The 22,080-nt window shown below is 37.7% G+C and overlaps 1 protein-coding gene across 1 annotated transcript in view; it reads right to left on the reverse strand.

Annotated features, from left to right (window-relative positions):
• Window positions 1–17,440: 17,440 nt before the first annotated feature.
• The window catches only part of LOC139123271 (neuropeptide FF receptor 2-like), a 45,559-nt gene continuing 40,919 nt past the window's right edge, over window positions 17,441–22,080 (reverse strand). Inside the window, exon 4 of the mRNA XM_070689401.1 lies at window positions 17,441–18,270. Within this exon, the coding sequence (XP_070545502.1) occupies window positions 17,586–18,270 (685 nt within the window). The 3' untranslated portion in view covers window positions 17,441–17,585. The remainder of the gene's footprint in view (window positions 18,271–22,080) is intronic.

The raw sequence follows: 22,080 nt of genomic DNA on the forward strand, positions 1-22,080 counted from the left end.
ACCTTTGATTTACTAAATAACCGATTTGCTCGAGATAAAAGTCGTTATTTACAGACCATACCGCATGACTACCCAACCGATTCGCTATTCAAGACAACTTTCCTTTACCCAAAGTCAACCTTTCACAAAGTAAACACGATGTAAAATATGCAGCCACCAGCCACTGGAATTCTCTACCTAACTACATAAAAATACAACAAACAGATATACATTCAAAACTATCTTAAAAACTCACCTTCTCACCAATTGAACAGTTTTTGCATGATTTTCTTGTATAATTATTACTTTTCAGTTATATTTAATGTAAATATCATTTTTCATTACAGTTATAGATAGTCTATGCATTAGTGCAATTCTTGTACATTTATTAATATGTCTTTCTCAGTTACATACTTGTGTATATGTATACTAAGTTGTCTGCGTCACGGACTAGACTAGTTCTGATCGACCTATTTCCGTGACCTCACCAGATTTTTGATAAATTTACTTACTTGTTATGTATATATAAATTTTCATCTGGTGAAATAAATTCAATTCAATTCAATTTAATTCAATGGTACCTTCGATCAACCATATTAGGAGATGTTCATTTGCATAAAAACCTTCACAAAAGTATATGAAGAGTGTGTACGTTGGCAAGGAGGTAAAATAATGATAGTGTCCTTGTAGCGTTTTTTATGACATCTACATTATGTTTGAACCAACAGTAACGCAACAGTTATGTTCGTTGAATGTTATTGGTCAACAACAACAAGACGACTAATAAACATAAACAACAATACAAACAACAACAACGTTGGCAGAGAGTTGCATCGGTTCAAATAATGATGGTGTCCTTGTAGCGTTCCTTATGACATCCACATCACGTTTGAACCAACAACAACACAACAGTTATGTTCGTTGAATTTTATTGGTCAAACATGACTTATAAGCATAAACAACGACACAATCAACAACAACCAGATGTCTGGGTACCCTCTAGTGATCTTTGACCTTTTACAACGGAGGTTGCGATTGTATCTATTGTGTTCAACGGGAAAAACAAATCAAAGAATGTCATTTCTCATGTTTAGTTGAAACCTAGGGAAGGAAAACTGCTTTTCATATTTTTTGAAACCAGTGCTTGGTAATTCCAAGGTTGGTGACGCCAAATTAAAAGACAAGACTTAGTTTCATCAATATTGTGTGTAATAAATATACACTTGTATGTATGACTATCATTGATTATGAGACAGACTTGTTATAATTTCTTTGAAATATACTTTCCATTCTTATTACTTTGCTGCACTTGCCGCATCAACTGCATTAGATCGCCTAATGAAACTGTCGGTTGGAAATATTAACTCTTTTACACTAATCAACAATCTCCAAACAGCTTTGTGTTTTAGTGTGTGTGTCTTCCGTTGATGAAAAAACATTAATTCAGCTGTTGCCTGTTTACAAAGTAGCTTTGCTACTACAGGGCTCGCAAAATCATTGTGCCATACTCTCTGCATGTCTGCCTTCAGGACTTTTTTAAGTTGCCTGCTGAGCAAAAGATAGGGATTTTCCCGTCAACGTATAATACTATGAGACAATTTGCCTTTCTCGCTCGTTCCCCGTCCGCTGTTACGAAAGCTTTTTTCCCGAGAACATACAGCGATCTTAGCTACCCTTGAATGTGACATCCATAACAATATTAAACATTTCTGGAAATATTCCCTGAGGACAAAGTGAGTCAACTAAAACAATGTCCGTCCTCAAGGACATGAATACCTATTAAAAACGAACAATAGTAGTTAGAAGCACTTTCGTAGAGGGCTCTGTTCCTATACGTATACTATACGTATACGCTGCAAAATTCAAAATAAAGCCTAACTTTAGGCTGTATTGAATTTTGCAGCGCATACTTTGTTCTTTTCTGCAAATACTATCAACAACAACAACAACAACAACAAGAATAATAATAACAACAACAACAACAACAAATTTACTGAGTCCAAATATATTTTTATTTTTCTTCATTTTTAAAATAATTAATTATCATCATCATCATCATCATCATCATCATCATCATCATCATCATCATGGACTGAGGACCCTATGATCGGACAAGCTGATGAAAATCTCAACAACATTATGCATTCGTCGTTGAGGGCGCTGTCCTAGACACACTTTAGAGGGGCCTAGCTGTAGATTTGATTTATTGGCCATTTAGTTGGAATAAATTTATCTTTCCAAAAAAAGGCCCAGCTGAAACGGCATTTTGGTGTTGTATTCATGCAGATGATGGACTTGTCTCCTGTCAGGATCCAGTTTTATGAATAAGCTTTATATATATATATATATATATATATATATATATATATATATATATATATATACGTGTTTCATCTCCGCTTGGTTCAATTCTGCAGTACTTATGTGCCAGTTCATTAGCAGATGGCAGCTATTTTTGTCTTTGTGACTCCTACGGTTTGTAAGATTCAGGAAATAAAATAAATCTTACTATCAGTGAATATTTCAATTTTCTCGCAAATGTAATACGATGACAACCGGTGAGGGCGCTCTAATGAATGGTTTGGAGAGATTCTGGTCGTGTACCGCGAACTCAAAACTAAATAGTTACAACGTGGAGATAGAAATGGTCACAATAAAAACAGCAAATAATGAAGAACAAACTTACTTGACCAATTTGATTTTTGTTAACGACCCTTTTAAAGTGCAAAGATTTTTTTAAAAAGAATGCTTTATTTTTGCAATCAAATTAAACGACTATGGGCAAAAAGTCACAGAAAACGTTCTCAATAAAGTATTTATTATTAACATATATTTTTTTTAAAATCCAGGTTAGCAGAAATTCATAGTCTATTTCTTTCATTGTCTCACAATGTTCATTTCTTGGCCCTATCCTGTTTGTTTTGTACGCTGACCCTCTTTTCAAGCTTGTCAGAACATACTCATTGAATCACCACGCCTTTGCCGATGACTATGTATTATACAAGGAAGTTACGATCGATGAAATTAAACCAACAACTGAATCTGTACAAAGTTATATCATTGACATCAAGCAGCGGATAACATCTAATAAACTCGAGCTGAATGACAGTAAAAACAAAAGTAATATTAATATCATCACCCTGAATATCTGCGAAATCATCTCTCCCTTCGTCCACACATCTTGGCGATTCTGATATAATTTTTCGTCTCCAGAGTCAAAAACTTAGGAGTCGCTCTCGTCTCTAACTTTAATCTGTGTGAACGTGTGCAAAATATTTGCAGAGCTGCATGCAATCAAATTAGACAGACGAGCGCCATTCGACTCTACTTCTCTCTACAAGCTACCCAAACTCTCGTCTCTGCTCTTGTTCATTCTGGCTTAGACTGTTGTAACTTTCTCCTTTGTGGTAGCCCTAAACAACTTATAGACAAGTTCCAAAGAGTGCAAAATGCTGCCGATTGTCTCGTATGTCATGCTAAAAGTACGATCATGTCCAACCCCTTTTGCAAAAACTTGACTGGCTTCCTGTATAGCTGTCGCATTCATTGCAAGGTTGTATATTTATTTGCTTCAATTCAGTCGTGGTTATTGGACCGTAATATCTCGCTGAGCCTCTAAATCGATATACTCCAAACGGATGCGCTATTTTGCGGGTTGCGGGCTGCGGGCTGCGGGTTGCGGGCTGCGGGCTGCGGGTTGCGGGCATGAAAAAATGTGTGATTTTTGGTATCATTTTCGCTAGTAGATAGAATAAATGCTAAAATAGTATCTAGATGTATTTGTTTATGGAATAAAAGCCGTGAACTTCTTGAATAATGCCGTTATTTTAGCTTACATCTGGTAAAGCACCACCAACGTCAGAATAGTCCATTTCCCATCCAACATTCGCCGTTGCACAGCGCACTGCCGATCGAAGCTTTCGAAATGATATGACTGAACACGGATGAGTAATAATATGAACACAAGACAGATTTCACAACAACTCGCTATATTAACTTTTTATGTAATGATTAGGACGGATAGTTTAAAAGTAAGTTTCGGATCGTTGACAGCACAGATGAACTGGGAGATGAACTTCGGTTCGTTGAAACTCGACACGCCTAATAATTTGTTACTTTTTCATAGAATGCCATGCCCTTCTCACACTTCAGATTAGTTCAACTGCCGATAAAAGCACAATTTTCAGAATCGTTTTCAATGCCGTTTAAAATTATTTTATTGTGGTGAACACGATAATAGTCCTAGGAAACTTTTCATAGTCACGCTGGATCAAATGCATATGGAGCGACTATCATGCTGCAGGTGCAAGTCATAGAATATGTTCATGATATTAGGAGATACACAATTATTGAGAGCTGCAGAACACAAACTCATCCAAAAATATTCTATTAGATCGATTCCTGAAAATAAGTCAACGCACCGACGTGTTTTTCCGCTGAAATTCTCGCGTAAAATGTTAGCGGAATGTCGTTCTCTGTGTCGTGACCTCGGTTGAACCGAAACGGCAAAGTAAGCTAAGTCCATTGTCGTACGTCTTTTTCTTTTTAAAGATTTCATGAAAAATACACGGCATTTAAATACACAACACTTCTACGCTTTTTGAAGTCAAATCTTTCCTTACACATTGCATTTAAGTAGGCATTGTTTAATTTTCTGTATGTGTTGCCCTAGAACCGAATTGTGAATAGATGCATTACAAAGAATTTACTTCCTATGGCCTGATACTAGAAATGTAACAATTTTCATTCCGCGATAAGTGGCGACATTTCCGAGGCGCGAATTTTTTTGTCAGTCTGGTATTATTTCTCACTCACATCCATGGCAAGAGAGAAAAGTGATTTCAGATCCCAAATATTTGTGATGGCCAGGCAGCTCGGAACAAATAAATTGGTCCTCGGAATCGCCGCTTTTAGTTTAGCAGATTTTGATTTTTTTCAGAAACATGACGTATTTTCACCCACTTGGTATGGTCTGTTATAGCATCTTTAGTCCAAAAAATCAATTTTACAGCATATATGTTTTCAACAGCCTTCAAATGTACAGTATTATGTTAAAATACACAATATGGAATATGTTGTGTTTCATTAATTTTGACCATCTTGACCTGATGTTGAAAATATGGACTTGGCAGGAAAAGGGATACTGTACGATAGACCTGATCATAATTATTGATAATAGACACCTTCTAAAGGTTTTATTTCTTATATACTAAATGCCATATTACATATATTAGAAATATAGCCATAATTCTAAAAACCCGCAGCCCGCAGCCCGCAATGCGCAACCCGCAGCCCGCAACCCGCAACCCGCAGCCCGCACTTTAGCAGATACACTCCAAAAGGACAACTTCGCTGTCCCTCTTCTCAGACTCGATTTCTCAATATTCCAAAAGTTTACACAAAAAACTTTTGGCAAGAGGTCTTTCTCATAGATTGGTTCTACATTGCTGAATGACCTTCGTCACGCCAACTCTGCCCTTCAAGTTTCCTTCCGTTTCCTCAAGACTTACCTGTGTGAATAATAGTTTTAACGTTTTTCATTCGCCTAGTCTCCAGTGCCAGTGGTTCAACATTCCCCCTTACTTGCTCGTCATGGAATCCTTCCCTCTGTATGTGGGACACTTTGGATTATTTTGTATTTGTTATGTCCATCACTTCACTTTTCTTCGCTTGTAATTCCGTGCTTTTACGGAGAACGTTTATATCCCCACACGTTGGTGGATTCACCGGATTTTGGGAGGGTTTTTTTGTTGGTTTTTTTTGGGTTTTTTTTTTTTGGTTTTTTGTTGGGGTTTTTTTTGTTTTTTTTTTTTTTTGCCTTTTTTAATTTTTCCGAGTCCCGAATCTTCACTCGGATCAAACACCTAACACAACTTGCGAGGGCGCAACTACTCAAACTCCAACTACTCAGATTCTCGACTTCTCAGTATTCTAAGAATTTCAACAAGACCTTTAGCGAGAGATCTTTCTCGAGTCCGTGGTGAAATCCTGTCGGCTATTAAAAGAACGCTTGATCTTTCTGATCCCATTTCCATTTGCTGAACCTAAATTTCGGCTGACATTCTGAATGAGCAACGCATGGCCTGATATTTTGTATTGCAAGCAACCAACTGTGCCCAGGAGATCTGTTCATTTGGGATTAGTCCCGATTTAATACTGGATAGGCAATCGTCCAAAATTTGTCCACTACAGGACTGCAATATACCCTTACAAAGTCATGTAAATTACGATGCTATAAGTATTAGCGGAACCAAAATTGGATAACTAGGTTTGTAATATAATCCGTGTCCATAGATTCAACTTATCAGTGAGCCGAGTCAACGCATTTGGGCATTTGGGTCCAAATGTCGGGTTTAAGATTCTGATGACGACGCTGTTTTGCAGTAACACCGCCGGCGATACACTAGAACACACCAAGCATGAACATATGAATAGCGGTAGCCATGATCCACGTAATATCTTCCGAATGTATTTTTGAAACTATAAACACAACCTTCAATTTCATACTGGTAATCACTTCATGAGATCTATAAAAGCCAATACATCACTTCTTAATATGCCTCAAACTGTGTGATTTTGCGACAAAAGCTCTAGAATCAGGTCGAGCGAAGAAATTTACCTTTTGGTAATGTCATTTACTCTTAAAACTGAATGTTATCGAAAACAGAGCAAGGAATATAGTTTCTGACATTTTGGAGAATGTTGCACTGCTCACCAGCACGTATGATACACTTATTTGTAGATATGTTGAACTTTTCACCTACGCCATTACGTTTCTCCAGTATTTCCAGACGTATTGAAAGTATAGACAAGCCACTGCCCCGCGGTTAACTAGAACTTAAGAAGTACAGTTTGCTGGTAAGGAAAACCTCTTGGAGTCTGACAAAAAGGACACCTGCTACCCTCATTCGGGAATTGTCTCTCGCCCCATTTCCCTGAAAACCAAGAAGTGGTATAATGAAACCGACTTATTGATGTATGGAACTTGGATTTTTCCCTTCCTATGTATTTTGTAGTCATAAATGCGTAGGCGATATATTCTTCATCTATCTAATGACGCACACAAATTTAATTGATGTTGCTGTGACAAAGAAACTCTCCAGTTATTAAGATTGAAATTGAAAGAAATCGAAATTGAAAGACTTAAAAATTTTGTGAAAACTTTCCTGGAGGAAACTTAAAATCATTCAAAGTATGACACTGGGGAAACAAATGATCCCATATTTACCCGAACTTGAAATTCAAAATGGCCGCCATTCGTGTGTTTACTATGCGAGGGGAAATAAAATATTCAATTTTCATCAAAAACAAACCGGTGAAAACTGAATTTACTCCTAGACCAAAATGTATTGTAAAAGCTTGAGAGTCTGCACATTCTGTTTCTAAAGCTTGAAACCTATGAAAGATGCTTAAAAGATTAAAACTGGATAAGTCCAAAAGTCCACAAATCTTGCTCGGGGCCGGATCGGAAACTACAGTAATGAAGATATCAAGGGTTAAAGTTCTCAAGTTTCCTTTCAGAAGACCGTGATATTCCAATAAACATTTGCATTACACATAAAGTTTCCGAAGAGAGGGAGAGGGGCGGAGAGATATGGTAAGCAAAGTGTGGCGAAAATGCCGGGAACCGTAGTCCTGCTTCTCCTTTAGGCAACACAGACAAGGAAGCAGCAAGAATACGGTTTGCGGTAATTTAGAGCTGAAACAGATATTGATAAGATGGCAACCGACAACTCAAGCGTTGTTTAAGAGTATATAATAGAAATGGCAAAAGTTGCATTTGTAGATGCAGAAATATCATTGGCAGAGAAAGGATGTCAGACAACACAGGATTTGAAGGTCAAAACAAATATAAAATGCTATGCTGAAGGGTCTGCAACTGGGTCACGTGTGTATTAGACCGACTCTTGGAATAAACCGTGCGTTATGTATACCAGAAGTGCTTGTGACAATTTTCAAGCTCAAATACCGTCGCAAGCAATTTTCACGAAGAATGCTTCCGGCAACAAATTGCATCTTTTTGGCGTTTCACGGCCTTCTGGTCAATATAAACTCGGAAATAAGTAAAAACCACTCCTAAAATTAACACCGACCGCAGTGCATTGTTAACATGGTGGTTTGAGCGAGAAGACGTCCTTTTGAAGCGATAAGATTGAACAACTTTGATTTATCATCGGCTTGTTTATCTATCGGCATAGAGATTGATTGAGAATGCCCAGAGTAAGGTAAGTGTTCATTTTTCACAACACCAAAAAGTCCTTTTAATAATTTGGGGGCATTCAACGAATCAAAGTCACGTGACCTTGTGATGGGATTTGAAAGGCAAGCCGCTCTGAACTCTGGCTTCATGCCAATCATTATTGAGTAACGCGAACAATTATAAAAGAGCAGCCGGGCGTTCGGTCATTTCCAATTAATTGGCTACACGTCGGAAGCCTTATCCAGTGATAGAACCATACTCTTCAATTTTGATTGGATGTACTCAGTAAAGTTCAGGCCAACCGGGAGGTCTGGGATTAAAGGAGTGAGAGTAATTTGGCGTGACCTCTCAGTCGTCGTTCTACTTTAGCTTCCCGCCTAGCAACATGTGCTTTCTTGTGATTGCTGACTGTCTGATAAAACCGTGACTGGATTAGCTTTATATTACCTGAATAAGGAATTCTTCAGTTTTACCGGTGAGATGGAAATCATTGGGGTTGAGTTTTACAGAACGGTTTTGGAGGAGTTCAAATTTTGCAATCAACAGATTGCGGGGAGGGGGACATATTTCACAAAGATTTGTATGGAACTATGGGTGTAACAATGAAATCGAACGAAACACTTACACAATTGTAGACTCCAGAACTGTGACACGATAGAAATAGAACATATCTTTCTTCTGTATAAAGTATATCAAAAATTCAATTATGATTCTACGCGCGACAGTGCTGGTAATGGTGCAAGGCAGAGAGAGAGAGAGAGAGAGAGAGAGAGAGAGAGAGAGAGAGAGAGAGAGAGAGAGAGAGAGAGACAGACAGACAGACAGACAGACAGACAGACAGACAGACAGACAGACACATAGACAGACAGACAGGGACACAGACAGAGACAGATCAGAACAAGTGCAGATACCCAGCCGTCCAGGGAGCGTCACCACTTTGTGTCAGCTGCATCTTCTATAATAATGGGTGAGCTCCTTAAGACTCTGTCTAACACACGTTATTCGACATCAGTGTGTGGATTTGCGGTATGGTGTATTCTGTGCAAGCCAAGCTGCCGTATGCAAAGCTTGATCGACTCGATGAGCTGATCAAAGATAAACCACTACAAGACTACATGAGGACGCACTCTGGACGAGCATGCGAATGTGATCTTACTTCGAACTTTAAAAAACGAACGTAGCATATTTTAAACATTTATTGCAAGATAATCGAAGGGGTTGAGGTGAGATCGTCTGTCTCAACATAACATTAAATCGTCTATCCACCCTCACCTGTTTGTCTGCCCATCGTTTGATTGCTCTCTCTCTCTCTCTCTCTCTCTCTCTCTCTCTCTCTCTCTCTCTCTCTCTCTGATTAAAATGCTCAGTACGGTTCAATCAGGATCAAAATTGATCAGTTACCCTGACCTCTATGCTTACATGACAATAATGTAAGTTCAGGTGTAATCTTGTAAAACGTATATCTTGAAATGCCATTAGTTCAAAAACACGATCAAAATATGAATCAGCAGTACTCTGCGGTTCCTTTACGTATTTTCAGACAATTCACAATGACAGGTTCAATCACAGCAAGAGGAAAACATTTCTGTACGAGCGATTGCCAGAGTATATCGGTATACCAGGAAGAGACTGTATGTACAGAAATAGGATAAGTTCCGTATGTTACATCACTTCAACGTGGGAAGAGGATTTCACTGGCCACGTGAATATATTTCAGGTTCCATACATACTAAGCCAGCACTGTATGAATTTGTTTCTCTCTCAACAATCGTTCAACAGCAAACGTCCATGAGAATAGCACGGAAATGTCTACACGTGTCTGGTATTTAGGGAATGAGCTTAATTAATTGCAAGGGTTGGAAGAGCAAATGGTGAGAGGAGGGTGAAATAAAACTGTGTGTCAGGGGGGCGCTTGAAAATTTCAGAGTATCGTGAGAGGGCCTCCAACTTTTTATTAAAATGAAAATCACAAAGATTAATCACTGCGAATGGGAGAGAAAACAGTTCTTTCGTAAACTATTATTCTGAGGTTATGGATGTGTTTCAATAACTAACGATCATAACTGTGCATTATATTACCATGCCCTGTCCATCGCGTTTTAATTGGTCGAGCTGAACCACGTGACTGCCCACAAATACAGAGTAATGGTTTGTTTTAATGCCCGTGAATATGAATAATATCGTAAACACAGTAACTTTACAACTAAAACGAAAATTGTGATTTGTACAAAATTCATAATCAACCACAAAAATAAAATGGGAACATTTGTCGGTCAAGTTTAGACGCTTTTTTTTCAAAAAATCTCTGGATTTGCAACATTTTTGCAGCGCGCACTACTCACTGACAGGTTCTGGGGCCCCGTTGTCGTTCGCACAGGAAATTTTCGTAAATTTTGACAGTTTTCCGGGGTTCGTTGATAATATTATGGAAATAACAGACTCCGCGCTGACCATTAACGTTTATTTATGGGCGCGGGCGAGAGGAAAGCCAAAATGTTCATAGTTTATCCAAGAGACTAGTAAAGTTACAAGTTTGAGTAAAATTCTAAAATCGATTTTTATACACAAATGCGCTTTCAATCATTACACTCTATAGTCAAGTTTATAACACGCCATACGCTCATTCCGTGTCGTGATTCGCCAGAATACGTTATGTGGCAAGAACATAGATACGTCTAGTCCTCACTGATTCGAATTTTTTCTGCAAAGACTATTTTCCTATGGCAATAGTCTTTAAAAAAGTACCCGGTCACGTGACAATACGGTTGGTATTGTCTGCAGCTTTGAAGCAATGTTTGTGATAATGTCGCCTGGAATAAGCAACGAGCCTCTCACTGAAATACCAAATTGTCCATTCCAACAGCGTAGGAACTTAGATAGTTCACTGACAACAAAGGTTCAAGTGCAACCAGGGACGTTATGCGGTATGCTTAGGACAGTTTTGCTTCTGTGAAGAAATTCGCACTACTGTTTATATATATATATATATATATATATATATATATATATATATATATATATATATATATATATATATATATATATATATATATATATATATCCTTCTAGGATAACTGTGTACCTCTCAGCTTTATTTTAATATTCTTATCTTAGAGCTCCAAAATTTTCTTGTCTTCTATTCTACCCCGACCCCTCCTTGCTGTCAATTGTGTTCGTTCCCTTAAAGGTACACGGTTACCGCAAATTTGCATATTCCATGTATGGCAAAGGGGCGGGGCTTAGCGTACTACCCCGTAAAGAACATGCATGGCTGGTCTTGTGGAGGCGCCCTTTTTAAAAAGCAGCAACCCGCGTAAAATCTGTGATTGGCTATTAAAACAGGTGACCGAATACATTTAAGAGGAGACACAAAGCCGTGGATTGTAATTTTAAGATATGATCTCTAAAACTCCGAAATAATGCTGATACATTAATAATAATGGAAAACGCTCCAACAGAGTCAGTTTCTGCAGCTGATATTGATTCTCCGAATATGCCAGTTCCTGGTACAACTACAAGCGAGGACCAAACATGGTCATTTGTGGTGAAAAAGAATAAAAACAAGGTTCGTTCTGTAAATCGTCCCCGTAAAACCAAGCAAATCGTTCAGGGATCCGGAAATTCTACCCATCATTTCACCGTAGCGGATAGGCAGCCTAAATTGCGCAGCGTCTTCGTCAGTCGTCTGTCGCCGGAAACATCTATTGACCAGATTCAAACCTACATCGACGAAGTATGTGGCTCTGACACTTTTAAGGGAGGTTGCAAACTTAAAACTCGTTTTGATACTTATTCGTCCTTTAAAGTTGATATTAGAGACAACTCCTTTGAAGGCATACTTCGTCCTGAAACATGGCCTTCAGGGGTATTTGTGAAACCATATTTTCTCTCCAAATCGGAGTTGTCTGAGAAAAGATCAAGTACTTCACGTGTAGATTAATAGAAAATAATGTCCACGAATATGATAAATATTGCCAGCTATAACATCAGAGGTTTACCTTCTTCGCTTTGTGATGTCAGTACTTTACTTAGTTTGTGTGATGTTCTACTAATTCAAGAACATTGGCTTAACAAGGACAAACTGCCGGTGCTCAGCTCAATTCATAATGATTTTACCTCTATAGGTGTGAGTGCCATCGATAGTACTAGTGGCATTCTCACAGGCAGACCATTTGGGGGTGTTGGTATACTTTGGCGTAAAAACCTGAATGGTGTTTCGCCTATTATAATAGATTGTGAAAGTCGTGTAGTAGGCATTCGTATAGAAATGGTTGATCGTCCTGATCTTGTGATTTTCAATGTTTACATGCAACAGCAAATTCTGACACTGACGAATTCCGGAGAATTCTTGGCTTGTTACAGGTGGCTATTAATGATCTTGACACTTGCTGTTGTATTATTGCTGGAGATTTCAATGCTGATCCAGGCAAAAATCAACTTGAGTATTTTCTTCTGAATGACTTTGTGAAAGAGAATGATCTTGTTCTCGCTGACATTGAGAGACTCTCATCTAACACATTCACTTTTTTAAGCGATTCATGTGCAGCTCGTAGCTGGCTTGACAATATTATTTGTACAAGAGCGGCAAATAGTATTTTTCATTCTGTCACTGTTAACTATGATTTCATTTCCTCTGATCATTTCCCATTAATTTGTACGCTCAAAACTGACTTGCTACCAAAGATAAGTTCAAAGCCCAAGAAAAATGCTTGTAGGCCCTGTTGGAACAAGTCAACTCCCACCCATCTCTCACGTTATAATCGTTTGTGTTATAAACTTCTCTCAAATGTGAAAATTCCCGTTGAAGCATTAGTTTGCACAGACCCTAACTGTTGTGTCCATTTCGATGATATTGATATGTTCTATAATGACATTGTCTCTGCTTTAAAATCTGCAGCAGAAAGGTCTATTCCGAAAACTGCGTGTTCCAATAATCATTCTGTCCCAGGTTGGAATACATTAGTTAAAGATAGTCACGATAAAGCCCGAAGTGACTTTCTGTTCTGGAGAGATCATGGGTCTCCTAAATCCGGGCCTTTGTTTGAGCTAATGCGCAAGTCGAGGGCGCAGTTCAAACGGCAACTTGCTCAATGCAAAAAAGCCGAGAAAGAACTTCGTGCGCAGGCTTTAGCAGAGAGCTTAAATAATGATCAAAAAGTGTACTGGAAAGAGGTTGCTAAGCGTAAAGGTAAAACACCAACTCCTTTATCGGTAGATGGTTGTACAGGTGATGCAGAAGTTTGGAATATGTGGAGAAATCATTATAAGGATATTTTGACAAAAACTGGTGTAGACTTTACACCTGCTCTACCTAACATTCCGTTTTGTCAGGATATGCTTGTGCACCATGATGAAATTAGTGATTTGATTACAAATCTGAAAACAGGTGCATCATCTGGTATCGATGAGATCACCGCTGAACATCTAAAATATGCACCGTCTCGGGTGTGTGTTCTTTTGTCTCTTTGTTTCACGGCCATTCTTATTCATGGGTTTGTCCCAAGGCAAATTATGACGACTGTTTTAGTTCCTATACCCAAAAACCCAGGTGGCGATATTTCTGACAAGTCTAATTATCGCCCCGTTGCTGTTGCAACAACGGCTTCTAAATTGTTGGAGAGGGTTTGGTTAAATCGCTCCATGGATTGCCTTTCTACTACGAACCATCAGTTTGGATTTAAACCAGAAACATGGTACTGATATGGCTATTTTTGTATTGAAGGAGATTTGAGTTACTATAAACATCATAACACGCCTGTTTTTGTTACTTTTATGGACGCTTCAAAAGCGTTTGATTATGTTCGTCACGACGTCCTTTTTCAGAAATTGATGTCAATGGGAGTTAAGCCTTACTTAATTAAAATTCTGTTTTATTTATACACATTTCAAGATTTATTGTTAAATGGAATGGTACTTTATCTGCACCATTCCAGTCTAGAAACGGAGTTAAGCAGGGCGGAATTTCATCACCGATATTTTTCACAGTTTACCTAGATGATCTCAGTAGGAATCTCTCAATGCTGTCGTTCGGATGTCTTCTTGGCGATTACAGGGTTAACCATTTAATTTATGCTGACGATATAGTTATTTTTTCTACCGGAGCTTACGGTCAGCAAATGTTAGTCAATTGTTGTGGCCATTATGGCAGTAAAAACTCGATATTTTTTAATGAGAAAAAGACAGTGTGTATGTTAATTCAACCTGGTGTTCGGAAACTCAAACCAGTTCCAATTTATCTAAATGGTAGACTACTGACTTATGTTAATGTTTACAAATACCTTGGTCATTTAATATCTTGTGACCTTAAAGACAATGAAGATATTCAGGCACAGACTCGTTTTTTATACGCTAGAGGTAACGCTATCATTCGCGATTTTAAATTTGCTTCTTTGACGGTTAAGTGTCATTTATTTTCTGTTTTTTGTGATATTCCGTACAGTTCTTACTTGTGGTGTAATTTTTCTATGAAAATGTTTAATAACGCTAGGAGAGCATATTCTCAGATATTTCGTAAACTAACGGGATTTCAATATAGTCATGTTCAAAGTAATACTCTATTACTTGTTAATCTCCATGTTTTAACCTTTGAAGAAACACTTAGGAACAAGTCGTACAGTTTTCTGAGCAGATTGCATCTCTCTAGTAATGTGATTGTGTCCTCTGTACTGTCCATGTCAATTTTTTCAAACAGTTGTTATGGAATGTTTGTGTGTCAAAGACTATTTTACTTGTAGTGTTTTTCTTATCTGCTATGGATTATTTTTTATCCGAAATAAATAATAATAAATAATAAATACTATGAAATAAGTTGGCTAGTGTGTAATCTCTTATGTCCGTCAATATGTGTTAGTGTCGAATTTAACAACTACCGACTGCCAAGAATGTTTCAGTCAATCGTCTTCAGAAGTTGCATTGAAGGCTTGTTGAAGTTATACTAGACGTCTTCTAAAATAACGCTGAGCAAGATGCGCAGGGATGACACTAAGATTTTGTCCGTTGGTAGCTAAGATGGACAGCCATAAAGCGGTTGCTCACTGCTTAGCTTGCATCATACGTGTGGCTCCACTCTAAAAACAGATTCGATCAACATCTGCATTTCAGTCAATCTTCTTATGACTCTGTGGTGAGACTGCTGCAGAGTTTCTCATGGTTTGTTTGTTTTATTTTGGCTTTTCTGGGTTTTTGGAAGTTTTTTGTTTTGTTTTTGTTGGTTTTTTTTTTTTGGGGGGGGGGGCAATCAGCATTTAGTAGTGTTCTATGTTTCAAGTTGCGTGCAGTTCCAAAGAATTAAGTCATCGAATTCGTGCGCTGTCGATGAATCTCCTTTTTCCATTTCATCATACTATAGATAATGGAGTGCAAAGTTTTCTTGAGTCCGTTTTTGGCTGGGAGGGTGAAATAGTTTATGTTTTTGTTTTACAGTTTTGACAATGCCAGTGAATTTGCAGATGTGGGAAACATCTAGGGTCGCAATGCTGGATAATCGGAGACATTATCAGTAATAATTTGGGGGATGATCCGGGGCCACAATGCTTGATAATCGGATATACTACCAGTGATTATCTGGGAATTACGTTACAAAATTCATTAGTATTGACAAAACTGTAATATAATGGTTAATAATTTCCTCTCCGTTTATCATTAAACCTGTTTGATCGACATTTGCATAAGAATTTCAGATAATCTTTTAGTTTGTGCGAAACGTTTTATGTTTATTTCGAGCTCTGGCTTTCAAAATTAATCTATTCAAAATTTCGTAAATGACATAAGCTTATTGTACGAAATGGAAATTTCAGAGGCTAGTATCTTATTCCCATCACTCGTTCTTTTCTTGATGTAATTCTTTTTAAGGTAGTATGCACCTCGAAAGTGAAAGACTTCTCAAATTTTCCTTAAGAAATATTTCAACCATTCTCTTTCAAAACCAAGAATAAAATTCGGGGGGGGGGGTGCAAATTTTGGTACTAGAGAAACAAATTTTAATAACCCAATATTTACCAATATTTGAAATTCAAAATGGCCACCATTCCTGTGTTAACTCTATGGAGCAAAATACAATTTTCGAATTTCGAAATACTATAAGCCGATGAAAAGTTTTCTTACAGCAAGAGCTTTAAAATGAACCCCCCACGAGTGGTATATCAGAAGAGAATTGTAAAAGTCTGAGAGTCCAAATATCTGGCCCAAGAGGCAAGTCTACCTTAAAGGTCCGATGAAATGGTCTCACACCGTAGGGGTCGCTCCCAGTAGCCCCTTGACGCGATATGTCCATTTCATCGGTCATTCATTTCCACGCGTTTGCTGGATAATCGATGAGATCATGTTTGAAATTGACACTTCCTGAAATGTTGACCAGTCGATTTTGTCGACTTTCCGAAGATCCAGGTATGAATTCATGAATTCCCGATCTTCAATAAAAATATTCATAAAGTGTCTAACACCTCCAATCACAGTGGCAATGAGACAGGGTCTCCATTTGTATAACCATTAACCCTAGTCTAGGGTCTACGGCGTAATGTTATCTTCGTTGTTTTGATAAGAAAGATGCCAGTTTTTTTTCCGGTCCGCTATTCATACTTTGGATACAAATAGAGTCCAATACCTACTGCTGTACGGCCCAATGCCGACAGCCGTGTCGTACCTGGTGTTTGGCTTGGCGCCAAAACTGTCGATCGTATGTGTGATAAATCGCAATTTTGCCTGCCGCGTGAACTAGTTGGTCAATATATATCATCGTATTATTCCGATGCACACCAAAATGGAGCATGTGTCTGTCCCTTTAAGGACACCATTCCAATTTTATGTCAAAAGTAAAGTTGAGATCTATCACACATCAGGTGGCTCGTTTCAGCGTCATTTTTTATCTCCTTCATCAATCTCTGCAGTCTGTCAATAAAGTGAAACTGCAGGGAGACTGATGTTACTTGTTTGGAAAGCGTAAATGAACTCTCTGAGGGCGTCATCTATTTCCCCCGAGACCGTCTAGCAGAGTTAGTGTTACGCCAGCCTTGAAATAATAAATGGGTGCTATTAATCTACGCACTCTTACACATGACAAACTCGGGAACACTTAAGTGGCGACAGTTTTCCTTGTACAGCTTGTAAATTGCGCCTTTATCGACTGACATTTCAGTGTGATCGTGTGTACTTAGCGTTTTCCGTCGCACAATGAATTACCTATACACCATGTAACGATAGCCAGGGACGTGATACAGAACACAAATTCTGCACAGGAAAAACGAAACAGCGAAGGTTCCAATGAAAGTTACTAAACATTGCTATTACAAGTGACAAAACCTTTACATTCACTCAGAGACTAAAATGTTTCGAAAACGGCTTGAAATATCGAGGTCATTACATAAATAGCAAGATGTAATTTCTCGTGTCCTAAAAACAAGAAATCGGATCAAGGTCTAAGGCGATCTGTCTCTCTCGGCCCAGAGGCGGACATTTCGACAGATCCAAAGTTACAGAACTGAGTCGGACGCATCACACTTCGAAATCCTCGGCGGAAATTATTGCTATAGTAACCATACACAATCGGGTTAACGCTGCTCTGGGAAAAGGCCAGCCAATGAGCTATTGGAATACAATACAATAAGAGGATGCGAAACTGATCCTGTGTCATGGCACCGAATTCTGCCAGTAGAACGCATGCGTGAAGTGGTAAATATGACACTCCGAATGTTATCACAACGACAAGGATCATCTTGACAACTTTGATCTTCTGCTTTGATATGGTTGCCTGAGCATTGCCGGTAGCGGGCGTTTCCTCGGACGCACCTGGGACATTTCTTGTCCATACTTTCCTGGCAATGCGAACATACGCTATGCTGATGATTATTAACGGGAGTAAGTAAGTCAATAGAAAAACCGAACATGTGAAGGCGCGGCGGTACGAATAGGTCGGCCAACCCGTCTCGTCGCAGTAGTTTAACTTCAACCCTGGTTTGACTTCATAGGTCTCAACCTGAAGCACCACGCCTTGGGGTACCATGATTGCCACAGCAAGGGCCCATATGATGACGATAGACACACACGCCGTTCGATATTCCATACGTGGCCGCAGAGGGTTAACTATATTGTTATGCCTGTAAAACCAGTGAAAGAAGTAGAGAAAATATACATGTAAAAAGCAATTTTATGTGACCTTCTATGCATAACAGCATTTTTCTTGCTCACAAACGAAAATTCAGCAGACAATTTACAAAGTACACACAACACACACCGGTAACACTTATGAGAGACACGATCTGATGAACCATTCAGTGATGTCAGATGTTTCTAAGGGGTTGAGCATACCCCTTTCAACATGTGGCGTCAACCATATATCGATACTTCATTTGCATTCGGTCAGAGGTGCATTTGAAAGTATTTTCTCATAGAATGTGTTTATAGTTACTGGCCTATGATTTCAGAGATATGAGACACTGAATCTTGGCTAGAATGATGGAAACAAGAACACCTTATATAAGTGGGTGACACCTAAACAGAATATCATTTTAGACGTGCCAAAGGGTATTCAGCAACTCTAAACAGTACATATTCTATTTTACAGAGATAAAAAGGTGTATTTTTGCATAAAAAATGACCCAGCTCACAGACTGGCTGTGGTCTTGCTTTTCAGAAGCGACCAAATCATCGATGTTAATATCAGGGGATGCTTGGACATTTGTAAATGACATGACGGAACATATTTTCGAGTGCGAATTCAAAGTCTGGTATTGTTGTACAGGAAGACTAGTGTAAAAATGTCTCCACCAAATTGAATGTATTTACTTTACAAATCCAATTTTTACAATGACAAAATATCGTCTTAAAATATAAAAATCAAGACGCTATTTTCTGTCAGCATGTTTCAGGAGACCACATATTTGACATTGGACTCGCTTAAGGTAGAACGCGCCTCAGGGACAGATATTTGAACTCTCAAACTGTCACAATTCTTTTCTGATATGCCACCTGTGGGGGTTCATTTTAAAGCTCTTGGTGTAAGAAATCTTTTGATCGGCTTAGTTTTTCGAAATTCGAAAATTTAATTTTTCTGCACAGAGTTAGCACAAGGATGGCGGCCATTTTGTATTTCAAATATCGGTAAATCTTGAGTGATTTATTTCTCTAGTACCGAAATTTGCATTGTGACCCCCGATTTTTATTCTTGATTTTGAAAGTGAATGGTTGAAAGATTCCTTAAGGAAAGTTTGAGCAAAAGTTTAAGTCTTTCACTTTCGAGGCACATACTACCTTAAGTCTCTGATCAACACGAGTTAGCAAGCATTTGCTACGTATATCAGGTTTGGTCGTGATCTTGCAGCCTGTAAAATACGCTAAACACTGCACATCCATGCATATGAGGAGGTTACTAGAGGTGAACTCTCGTTAAGGGCAAAAAAAAATGAATGTTTCGAGGCAGCTGTGTGGGCGTGGACCGTTTTATCTATTTCCCCAGAAACCCGCATTAATTATTAAATTTTATGTGCGCGCATAACAGTCTCGCGGATTAGAGAAAATACACCGGAAAGTGAAAACAATTACTGTACTTAAAATCAATACATCATAGAAGTCACGTGACTGAAAATTTGACATGCCTTCTAAAAGAAAATAAAATTGCCTTCATTCGTAAAGCTTCGGTTTTACTTCTTTATTTAAGGTATTATGCACCTCGAAAGTAAAATACTTAAACTTTTGCTCTAACTTTCCACAAGGGATCTTTCAATCATTTTCTTTCAAAATCAATAATAAAAATTGCGGGTCACCGTGCAAATTTTGGTAATAGAGAAACAAATTACCCAAGATTTACCGATATTAGAAATTCAAAATGGCCACCATTTCTGTGTTAACTCTACGGAGAAAAATAAAAATCTTCGAATTTTGAAAAACTAAGCCGGTAAAACGTTTTCTTTCACCAAGAGCTTTAAAATGAACCCCCAAATGTGGTATATCAGAAGAGAATTGTAAAAGTTTGAGAGTCCGAATGTTTGTCCCCGAGGTGCGTTCTACCTTAAGGTAGCATTGCACTTATAAAACCCATTTTTAAAGCAATATTTCTAATAAAAGATGACTTGGAAACCCCCTCATACTATATATTTTCTGAAAGCAGACGATGTAAAAATTTAGTACGGTAGCAATAGGTTACTCGAAGAATGAAGGGTACAATTTTGGGATAGCAAACCTTAATTTGGTATTAATGTTTGAAATTACTTTATGAAATTTAATATCTCATTTTAATAGTGTAATAAAACACGACAATTTTGTTTTGCATTATCTATTCTCATTCTTAAATAGCAGGGTTTAAAAGACTAACATTCAAAAAAGTGATTAAAATCATGATAAACAAAATTGAAATGATTCTTATTCAAAATGTAAGAACTTTATCGCCCAAAAAGTATATTTTGTTATGTTTATATGTTATGCTGTATTTAAAAATCATAATGTGAAAATTCCATTAAGTTTGAGCCAGCCAGAGTGTAGTTAATGTTGTTTTAAAATGTTGAACACAAGAAAAAAGAAGCCAGCAAGTCGGGTTGTTTGCATGAATTTCCATACATTTGCGCTTCCTTTTTACCCAGCTTACGACTACTTGTTATACTAAACACTAAGCCCAACCAATATTTTAATCTTGCGTTACAAAAATTCATGAAAATTAAATAAATCTTTGCAAAAAGTTACTTTGAGCAAAATATGCTGTGTTATGTGCAACGCTGCCTTAAGTTTCATAATTGTCAAATTTCATATTTGCTAAAATAGTTAGGTAGCTAATTATCTAATCTTTTGCAAAATAAGGGAACCGATATTTTAAACTATTATTGGGTAGTATTTTCCATCTCCGCTGAATTTTGAACCCATCGTTACAATTACCAATAACACTTTGATGAAGAATGACAGACAATTATTGTAAAACGTTTGATATCGTACGTAAAATTTACACGAAGGTTGGCTATCCTGACTTCCAGATAAAAAGAAAAATGAGATTTTTCTGTAACCCGATCCCCTCTATTCAGAAAAGCTAACCCGAAATCATATCAGTGTTGCCAGGATACTCTTCTGAGATTTCAAAGAACATCAAATGTTTTGCATTGCTGACGCGTCTTGCTTCTTTTAAGTTGAATTCTAGCTATAACATATTCAGACATACGCTTACGGAAACCTTTTTCCTGGAGACAATATTGTCAACGGAAACTAATATATCATCATTTACATTTACATAATAGCATGACATTTTATACAATACCTTGTACAAATGTCATTTTTGTTAACGTGCACCTCCTAATGAGGCTTGGGGTTTCTGTGGCGTCTGTATTTCGGTCAGGGGGGTCGCGAGATAGAAAGATTGCGTAAAGTGCTGTGTCGGGTCAACCTCCATGAAGATTCATTGAACGTCACATTGGAGAGGAGAAAATTCAAACAAACGAATATTCGAAAACCCGCATACGTTTTGTCCTGGTAAAATCATGGCTATAATATTATAAAATGTTAGGAAGGTGGATATTTAATAACGCTATAAAAATCAACTAAAATAATTACTGCACATGTTAAGGTGTAACGATTAATTCAATGGTGGACAGTTGACACAATCGACTTACCAGATGTCAACTGAAATTGCTGCCGTGTTTCAGTATATTTTGTCTTTGTATGTATATTGACACTTTTCTCAGACATAATTTCCGCAATTTTGCAACTTCATTAAACATGCTATGAATAACATCACAAGCAATATTCATCAAGTATAATTTGAATTGAAAATATTGTTCAATGTAAAATTTAGTTATTAATAGCTGCAATGAAAATGCTAAATTTCTTCTTCTGTTGTTGTTTCACTGTATCATTATAAAAGTAGCTAGTTTAATTGATCAAGTCCTTCGATTTTTATATGTCTAATTGTGAAAATTCATTATATATAC

Source organism: Ptychodera flava, chromosome 22 (assembly GCF_041260155.1).
Source record: "Ptychodera flava strain L36383 chromosome 22, AS_Pfla_20210202, whole genome shotgun sequence".
Classification (NCBI taxonomy): Eukaryota; Metazoa; Hemichordata; class Enteropneusta; family Ptychoderidae; genus Ptychodera; species Ptychodera flava.